Genomic DNA, 10117 nt, shown 5'->3' on the forward strand with positions numbered 1-10117 from the left:
TGGGAGGCGACTAGCTAGCTAGTTAGCTAGTTAGCTAGCTAGCTATCTGTAGCTGTATCTAGCTAGCCCTATCTAGCTAGCTAGCCACAGCTAGCTGATACTCACTACGTAGTAATACAAATCCCTTTTTCTTTATTATATAATTATTATTATTTATTTATATATTATTAATAAAAGGCATTAAGAAGAAAAAGGCAAAGAAAGTTGTTTTGTTACTGTTTACCTCTATAATAATCTACGGGGGCCCTCTTCCTCCTCCTCCTCCTCCTCCTCTTCCTCCTCCTCCTTCTCCTCCCTCCCCCAACAGGAGGAGAGAAAAGAAATAAATGTTTCTTCATTTACAATAAATAAATAAAAATAATTATAATTAAATTGCCTATAGAAAGGAAAGGGTGTCTAGCCATAGTTGGCTTATATATATTTTTATTAAGGAAGGTAGTGTATTATAAGATATGCTGTATATTTGTATAATATAAATTAAATAATAAATAAAATAAAATATAAATAAATAATTAAATATTTATTTATTCTTTTTATTTTATTTTATTTTATATTTATTCTTTTCTTTTATCTATGTCTGTCGTCGGTGGTCCAGTTGGTGTCTCGGTTGTAGGGTGTTCTTATGGTTGTTTTCTTCCTTTTTTTGCTTATTTATTCTCTTTTTTCTGTATTTAAAGAAATAAAATAAAATAAACAAAGTTTATTTAATTTAATTTACCTAAATAGAAGAATAAGATAGACGATTTTGTAGAGATAGGGCACCTTTCCTCATCCCTCCTTTCCCCCCCCCTGGCTGTCGTCACCTTACATATATACAACTCTGCTTACCTCCCCGCCTGGCTGTCGCTGGCTTGTTACCATGTTTTTTATTGTATAATTAATTAATTATTATAATTAAACGTTTTATTTCAATTAATAAAAGGATATTTCAATTAAATATCCTGTAGAAAAGGGCGTGTATGCCCTATTTTCCTTAGCGGCTTACTCGCCGTCTGTGGTCACCGCACCGTCTCGAAGGGGAATTGTATTTTATTTTCCCTCTGTTCTTCCTTTGTTTGATTTAAATATATATAATATATATTTTATATATATTATATATAATTTATTTTTATTTAATTAAATAAAATGGCGAGGCGGTGGCTCGCCTTCGTCCTATGCGCTGTCCTGGCAGTCATCGCGCGAGCAGCAGAGCAGCCACAGCAGCAACTGCAGGAAGAGCAGCAGCAAGAGCAGCAGCAGCAGCAGCAGGAAGCTAACAAGAATGAGGTTATTACCCCTAACACAACCCCTGAAGATATAATAGTAGAGAATCCCCCTCCCACGCAAGACCCCACCAGCAGGCCACCAACAGGGACGGAGGAGGTAGGATCACCGGAACAGGATAAGGATCAGCAGCAGCAGCAGCAGGAGAATAAAGATGAACATCAGCAGCAGGATCAGCAACAGCAGCAGCAACAGCAGCAGCAGGAGGAAGAAGAAGAAGAAGACCATGAAGAAGAAGAGATGATATTAGGTGCCCTACGCTTCGATACATTATACAAGTATATGTCTTCCTTACAGAAGAAATTCTTATTAGCTGTTCTTCCTGATTCATGGGCAGTACCTAAGTTTATACCATCTAATAATGTTGAGCTAGAGCAAGTACAGCAATTCCTTCGTCAATTAGCAGAGGAGATAGGAGACCCTATTACCAGTAGCAGCAGCAGCAGCAGCAGCAGCAGTGGTGGTGGTGGTGGCTCTGCTGCTGCGCTAATAGAGCTAGCAGAGAGCAACAGACTACCTGCTGTGCTGCAGGCAAACCCTCAATTACCTTCTGTCCTTAAGGAATTATTAGCAGCAAGTATGGGGCCCCTGGGGGCCCCCAAGGATAGATTTATATTATCTAGACAATTTTCTTTACCTAGTTTAGATCTAATAGATATAGAGGAAATAGGGAGACTATTTAGGGTACCAACAGAGCTAGAGTTCCCTGTGTCTCCTGATGGATTGTCTCTATTTATACCTGTTATAATAAAAAAACAAGATATACAACAAAAAGGAGACACTAATAGTCTCCTTGCATCTATAGAGAATATATTTATACCTATTGTCTCCCATGAAGGAGACATTCTCTTCTCTAATGCACAAACAATCTTTAAAGGAATTGAATTACCAACAACTCTTCCCTTCGAGCCTCTAGCTACCTTCTCCGCTTACCAGGTAAACCCTAAACCCTAAACCCTAAACCCTAAACCCTCAAAATTCCGAAACCCTAAACCCTAAACCCTAAAAATCCCGAGACTCAAAACCCTCAAAATCCTTAAACCCTAAACCCTTCCTATCAACCTCCATTGCATGCATGTATACATGCATGCATGCATGCATGCATGCAATTATGTTGCTTGTTTGTGTATATAGATGGAGGATACATCTGGACTATGGGCAGCTGTTAAGGGCCCCGTACTTAGTCGCTTATCTGTCTTAGGGTATGAGGCAGAGACACTCTTTGGTCCTGTATTAAGTTTAGTGTCTCTTCCTCGTGTTGCACTGTCTCTTAATGGGGAGACAGCAGCAGCAACTGCAGCAGCAGCAACAACAGGAGGAGGAGGAGGGGAAGGGAGACAGCAGCAAGCTTCCTTAGATCAGATTGTTGCTGCTGCATCCTCACAATTAAAACAAACATTAATAACATTAAAGGAGATAGGGGGACAAAAAGGAGACAAAAAAAAGGGACAAATACAACAAAGGAGACAGCAGCAACTATTTGCTGCAGAGACACTAGAGGATTTCCTTAATCTTAAATTCCTTAACTTTACTCTCCCTGTTGTTGGTAAGAAAATAAATAAATAAATAAATAAATAAATTAAATAAATAAATAAAAAGGAGACAATTAGTCATGGGGGTATAGTCTGTCTCTCTTTGTCTCTCTGTCTCTATTCCTGTGTTTATATATTTGTCTCTTTGTCTCTGTCCCTCTGTCTCCCTCTGTCTGTCTCCTTGTCTATATGTATGTGTCTCCCTTTATGTGTGTCTCCCTTTTGCCTTCTTATCTATATATTTATATATGTGTCTCCTTTTTGTGTGTCTCCTTTTTATGTGTCTCCTTTTTTAGGTGTCCCTGTTGAGTTAGCTCCTGGTGTATTTACACCCTTAAGGTCTTATAGTGTATGCAGCAACAATGATTGTCCCTTGGGTCTGTCTCTTCCTTCTTTTCCTGATTTCTTAGTGTCTCCTGATGCTGCTGTCTCTAAACTGCAGCAAAGAGTAGAGACACTTTCTTATGAGCTGCAGCAAGCAGTGCAGCAACTGCAGCAAAAAATTAATTCGTCGTTACCTCAAGGTCTTGCTAGTGCTGCTGATGCTCAAGGTAAATTAGGGTTTAGGGTTTAGGGTTTAGGGTTTTGAGCCAGGACTGGGGTAGATAATATGCAGGAGGTTCTAATGGCTTCTGCAGCTGCCCATTCCTTAATTAATCCCTTGCTGCTGCTGCTGATTCTGCATCTCCTGCTGCTGCTGCTGCTGCTGCTGCTGCTGCAGGTGTCTCCGTGGATGGAGCCCTGTCTGCTGCATTGAGTCTCTCTGGCACTCTGCAGCGGGCAGTGAGCATCGCAGGAGAGAAGGTGCAGCGCCTCTTTGGCCTGCAGGGCCCCCCTACTGCAGCAGCAGCAGAACCAGCAGCAGCAGCAGCAGCAGCAGCAGCAGATGCCAGCAAACCACCAGCCCAGGGGGAGGAACCTGCAGGCCTCCTTGCCTCCTTATACAAACGTAGTACAAAGGATGGAGAAGAAGGAGGACTCTTAGCTCCCCGTAGGCGTCTACAGGTATATATATTATATATAATATATATAAATATACATAATATATATAATATAAATAATATATAATATAAATAATATATAATATATATAATATACAGTATATACGTAGCACATATAACCCCAACAAATCACCTGCAGCACCAAGCACTATGTCAAACTAAACCCTAAACCCTAAACCCTAAACCCTAAACCCTAAACCCTAAACCCTTGTTTGTGTGTGTATGTGTGTGTGTGTGTATTGATGAATAGGGTGGTTTAATAGATTTACCAGTATTAGGGGGACGTTTATCTACTATTGAATATGCAGGGAAAGGGAGTATAGAGGATTTATTATCCTTACGTGAATTAGTTGCTGCTGTTGAGGGTTTTGTTCCTTCTGAGGGTTTTGCTGCTGTGCTGCAGTTATCTCCTGAGCTACATGGTAGGACATTAGGGTCTTTATTTGAGGAAAAGTTACTACCTCAGCAGCTGCTGCAGCAACCTATGAGTGCATTACTCAGCAGCAGCAGCAGCAGCAGCATACCCTCTCCTCTGCTGCAGCTAAGCTTAGGAGATTTCTTGTCTCTCTCTAATTCTGTTAATGATTTCTTTAAGACTCCTCTACTACAAGTACCCTCGCTGCAGCAGCTCCTTGATAGGGCACGCCAGTCTCCATTGGCTCTATACAGCAACAGCAGCAGCAGCAGCAGCAGCAACAGGGGGAGGAGCAGCAGCACAAGCAGCAGCAAGAATAATAACAGCCTTAGACAGAGGGAACCACCAATCGCCGCTACCCCTGGCCTATTCTTCTGATTTTAAGAAACCCTAAACCCTAAACCCTAAACCCTCGGCATACGCAGCACAAAAAGTTGCTGCACGCTGATGTTTTAATACATGCAACTTTTTCTATGCGTCTTTTGAAAACCCTAAACACTAAACCCTAAACCCTACTAGGCATAAACAGCAGCAAGCGACAGCCACACCTGCAGCAAAAGCAGCAGCAATAGCAGCAACAGAGAAAACAGATTAGACAAACAACAGAAGAGAACAGGGACAAAAGAGTCTAACAATAAGAGACACAGTACTACATAGAGACAATAATAAACCCTATGGACGATCAGAGGTTTTATACTTATTTATTTATTTATATTTGTCCTCTCCTTGTATCTTCCTCTTACAGGAATTCAGTTTGCTCGGGTTTTGCTTCATACCCGTTGGGAAACCCTAAACCCTAAACCCTTAACCCTAAGAACTGCAGCTGTCGAAGGGAATGTTAATCGAAATATAGAGTAATAGAGACAAAAATATAATTTATATATATTTATTTATATAATTTATATAATTTATATTATACAGACAGAAAAGTTAGCTATTTCCTGGTTAAGAGTGCTTGAAGTGACTCTGTTGTTGCGCTGCTGTCTACCTTTGCTCATAACTATAAATTAGTGTTTAGGGTTTAGGGTTTAGTGTTTACGGGAATCTTATAATTGCCTTTAAAAAATGGGCAAAATCATCCCAAACACACTAATAGAGCATGGGGCCCCCAATCTCTCCGAGGGGCCCCCGTGAGCTACGGGGGCCCCCGGTAGGGCCTCACGCCTTCCCCCTCATACCTTTTAGCTCCCGTTCTAGAAGAAGCCTTCAGGAACAAATAAATATTAAGAAGGCGGCGTTTAATACTGCCCGTGTTTCTGTGTGTTGGGTTAGGGGGCCCCTTCATAGTTATAGGGGGGCCCCCTTATTTTTTTTGTAGCTGCTGCCAATGTTTTGCACTCTGTGGACCCTTGGGGCCCCTCCTGTCTCTCGTAGCTTGCCCCATGCCTCACCGTCTGCTGGTGTGCAAGATGGAGTCCCAGAGTCACCACAAGGGGGCTCCCCCAGGGTGCCCGTTGGCACCACGGAAGGACAAAAGGCTCAGCAAATAGGTCAATGCAATGCTGATCTGTTAACTGATGCAGATGGTGACCTTGAGCCACCTCGCCGGCGTGGCCCTCCTGTGTCGTCTATGAGCACTAGGGGCCCCCCTGGGGTCCGCGGGAAGGGAGAGGGTCCCATCAAGCCACAGTGCTCCGCTGGGGGCCTCTCTTTATTGAGACCCTCTACAGTATTGTTGACCGACATAGAGACAGCGGAGATATTAAAAAATAAAAGGAAGGAGACACTTTTTATTTTACAACAATTGCCAAGAAAACTGCAAGAGGTCGGGAGGGGCCTCTGGCCAGCTGCCCTTTGTATGGGGAGCTTCCTCCTCTCGAGGAGACATCTCCTTATGGGGCCCCCACCTTCTCTTTCTCAAGGGGCCCCCGCGAAACAGGACCTCTGCAGCGGGAAAGACGTAGCCGCCTGTCAGGAGGCCCCTTCAGGATCGGGTTTCGGTGCCCCTACAGTGCCCTGCGACAATGCCTCCGGGGGAGCTCCCGAGGGGCCCCATCACAGGGCCCCCACACAGAACCCCATGGGGGCCCCTACAACCAATGCGTGCAAAAAACGAAAGGTCTTGAGAATCCTTGAGCTCGGCAGCGGTGTTGGCCTAATGGGGCCCCTCTTACGTCGGTTGCTGCTACAGGAGACCCTTAGAAGGGCATCTGAGGGGGCCCCCCGTGAAGGGGGCCCCTCTGAAGAGGATATAGATTTGCTAGTAGAGGTGTACTTGACAGACCTTGATGATGATGCCCTGCAAATATGCGAAAAGACCCAACAACTGGACGAAGCTCTGCTGGGGGCCCCTAAAGCCAGTTGCTATGGGGCCCACGGACTGTTGCAAGGGTCTTGTAGGGCCCCCACCAGCTTAGCAGAGGAATTAATTAAGGGAAGAGGTCATGCAGGGGGCCCCAGGGGATCCTGTCAAGTTAACGTGTTTGTAAGGAGACTCGATTGGAGGACGGGGGGCCCCTGGGGGCCCATCGACTCAAACAAGCTGCGCTCAACGAAGGAGGGAACTAAGTGCAGTACGGGGGGCCCCAGCCCCAACACCAATGATGGAAAGGGCCCTGAGAGGCCTGACGACACGGAGGGGCCCCCAACTGGGGGGCCCCAGAAGGGTCAGGGGGCCCCGGGTGGCGTCAATAGAGACCGTTTTGATTGGACAGATGAAGAAAAGGAGACACTAAAACAAAGGGGGGCCCTCGATGTCATTCTTGCATGCGATGGTCAGCCACAGATACACTTAGACAGGAAGCAGTACTTGCTGCAGCAGCAACAGCAGCAACTGCAGCAACTGCAGCAGCAGTAGAGGAAAGAGATGGAAGAAGAGAGATATCCCTTGTCTTGTTGCTGCCATTGGTGCTGCTGCTACTGCTTTTGCTACGTCTGCCACAGCAGCAGCAGCAGCAGCAGCAGATACACGACTTGAGTTGACAGCAGGATGAAGTGTGTCTCCTTTTTTGTGTTTCTTTAGTGTCTCCTTTGTTGTTCCTCCAGTTACTGTTGGGCTTACTTGTGAGGCGACTGTGGGGCTGCATGCACTCTTTAATGCATTTATTTTATTTGTGTGTCTTTTTGCTGCTGCAGTTGTGTATGACTTCGAGGCAAACAGCGATTTAGCTGCCCTATTGGAGACACTGCTGCAGCAGAACCCTTCTTGCTGCTGCTTGCTGGCGCACTGCAGGAGACTGGGGATCGTCTGCCCTACATCATCTGTCCCTGTTGATGTATTTGCCGAGGATTTCTGGGATCGATTCTGCTCGGTCGATCCCGGAGTCGATCCCACTGGCGATCCCACACAGGATCAAGCTCGCGATTCAACAGAGGACTACCCCACACTCGATCCTACAGACGATCCCACTGAAGACTGCCGACGCCTCCAGCTATACCTACACCCAGCGCCCCCTCTTGCTGTCACCTTCGCGGGGATCGTAGATCCCAAGCATTTGCGCGCCACAGCAGCCCTTCTTGACGGGAGCCCCGCGAGAAGCGAGGGGATCTTAGAAGGGAGCGCATTGCCAAGAGATGAGAAGGAGCTGCATCTTATCGAACAAGGAGATAATGCTGCGGCTGCTGCTGCTGCTGCAGCAACAGCCGCAGAAGAAGGGGAAGACAGCCGATTCTCGCTGCGGCCATGGGAGGTACAGGCGGCAGCGGCAAAGGGCGAGATCTGGGAAGTGCGGCTAAAGAGGTCTGTCTTGAGGTATCAACGGCAATCACAATGATAAATAAAACAAATATAATATTATTAGTTATATATTTGCAAAAATAAAAGGAATATATACAATTTAATGCATTTTATATGGTGTTGTCGACTAGCAGCAAGAGAGCGCTCCCCGCTCGGGAGCTTGACGGCTTTTGCAGTGACTGGGTGTAACCATCTTCTCTATACTTTCTTCGCATTCTAAAAAGTAATTAAATTATTCATTTAATTGATTTAATGCATGTAAAACATAAAAAGAAATAAAAAAAGCTAAAAAGGCCGACGGCCAAACCTCAGGCCGCGCGAGCATGTAGCCGGGGGTCACTTGGGGCCTCTGCGGAGAGAGGAGGCCAAGGAAGCAGCCCTGGGTCTTTTCTTCTTCGTATCTAAAGTTACCTAATCTGTTTTTTATATATTTTTATTTTATATTTCTTTGCAATTGACGGAAGGAAGACGTTCTTTTATCCGCTGCAGTGGCAGGGGACTCCTCCCACGAGCACCCTTAGGGACCACGACGCAGAATTCGGGTTTAGGGTTTAGGGTTTAGGGTTTACAATGGCCTTTCCGAGCTCATCTCAGGCAATGTACGCCGCTCTCTTTAGTGGGGAGGCGATGAGGGAGGCCTTAAGATGGTCGGTTTCCCTTCTCTGGGTGCAGCAGAGCACACGTTATCTGCATTCATGGGCCTTGTCTTGTGTTGTATACCTTCCTCAGCTATACATGCATCTATAGACACACAACAATAGTCTATAGCCACAATTGTAGGACCGCCTTTAGGAGGGTTGCTACACGGGGCACATGGGGATCGTCTGGGATCGACTTCTCCCTGCCGATCTTCGCTGTTTGCTGCTCTCCCCTTAGGGAAGACCCACCTACGAGACCTCTAACAGCAGATACTTACCTCAGTGCATATAAAGATGATTATAGAGGACATAAATGGATAGCTGATTGGGCGTACACCCCAGCTAGCCAAACACAAATGACAAGAGGGAACTACCCGGCGACACCTCAATTAGCGCATGTACCCTCAACCTACCGCTGCTGCTGCTGCTGTTGCTGCTGCTACCCGCCTCTTTTGCTGCTGCCTCTCTTACTGGTACAGCTGCTGTCTCGGTTGTTGCTGGATCTCCTGCAGCCGTTGCTGCACTATCTGCTGCTGCAGATGCCCCAGCTGCGCTGTTGCAGAGCAACATCCGTATTGCTGCTGCGGCTAGCCTGCTCGGCTGCTGCTGCTGTGCTGCTGCTGCTGTTGCTGTTGCTGTTGCTCCTGCTGGTGCTGCTTCTAACAGAGGTGTCTTGGACATAGCATTTGCTGTCAATCGTCTGCTGTTGCTGCTGCTGCTGCTGCAGGGACCCCCCTGCTGCTCTCCTGACGCATGCCACACCTGCGGTGATGAAGGCAAGGCACTATGAGTGTTATAAACCCTAAACCCTAGCCGCGTAAACCCTAATCCATAAACCCTAGAACCTTCCAGGGTGGAGGTCTGCCCGTTTAGGTTTCCCCGAAGCTACTGTCTCTTTTAGAGACCATTTCTGCTGCTGATCGGCTCTTGGCTGTTGCTGCTGCTGTTGCTGCTGCTGCAGTGTCCCATGAATACTGCTCATTGGCCTACCGCGAGGCCCTCGAAAAGACAAGGGCCTCCAGGGGCCCCCGTGCCCACTGTACCCAGACAGTTGAGGTGGGAGTAGACAGGGGACTTGACGATCCCCCTCGTCCTTACTGCTCCGTACATGAAACCTGCAGACAGCTGCAGCAGCAGCAGCTACTGCAGCAACAACAGCAGAGGCAACGGCAGCGGCAGCGGCAGCAACAGTACTGGAGACCCCCTTGCATGTGCCATAGCTGCCACTGCTGCTGCTGCTGCAGTAGGCCGGATTATCCCCTGCAGCATCTGCAGCTGCCGCAGCAACGCATGCGACGCTATCCTTCTGCAGCATGCATCTCACCGCATCCGCTGCTGCAGCGGCAGCGGCAGCAGCAGCAGCAGCAGGAATACGTCCGAGGGTTTCTTCCCTCTAGGGGGGGCCTAGGCAGGAGACGCAATGAGGCCCTGCTGCAGCGAGTAGGAGGAGGATACCAACTATATGGGCCCATACCTTGGGACTCCTTTAGGGAGCGACATGCACAAACTAATACTCCTGTACGCCCTAAACCCTAAACCCTAAACCCTAAACTCCAATATTGTGCAGCAAGTCGTGGGGGTGGAAGATAGAG

The 10117-nt window shown here is 46.9% G+C and overlaps 2 protein-coding genes across 2 annotated transcripts; both read left to right on the top strand.

Moving 5' to 3' along the window:
* Positions 1-1125: 1125 nt before the first annotated feature.
* EMWEY_00023860 (hypothetical protein, conserved) lies at positions 1126-4589 on the top strand (the record flags this gene model as incomplete). The annotated part of the gene is made up of 5 exons (XM_013477985.1): positions 1126-2199; positions 2398-2809; positions 3092-3346; positions 3517-3800; positions 4047-4589. 5 exons carry the CDS (start codon positions 1126-1128, stop codon positions 4587-4589), a joined length of 2568 nt encoding a protein of 855 aa, XP_013333439.1.
* A 949-nt stretch (positions 4590-5538) lies between these two features.
* On the top strand, positions 5539-7924 carry EMWEY_00023870 (hypothetical protein, conserved; the record flags this gene model as incomplete). The annotated part of the gene is made up of 2 exons (XM_013477986.1): positions 5539-6925; positions 7287-7924. The coding sequence occupies 2 exons, from the start codon at positions 5539-5541 to the stop codon at positions 7922-7924; spliced, it is 2025 nt and encodes a 674-aa protein (XP_013333440.1).
* Positions 7925-10117: the final 2193 nt, after the last annotated feature.

This window comes from Eimeria maxima, genomic scaffold (genome assembly GCF_000499605.1).
Source record: "Eimeria maxima Weybridge genomic scaffold, Emw_scaff242, whole genome shotgun sequence".
Classification (NCBI taxonomy): Eukaryota; Apicomplexa; class Conoidasida; order Eucoccidiorida; family Eimeriidae; genus Eimeria; species Eimeria maxima.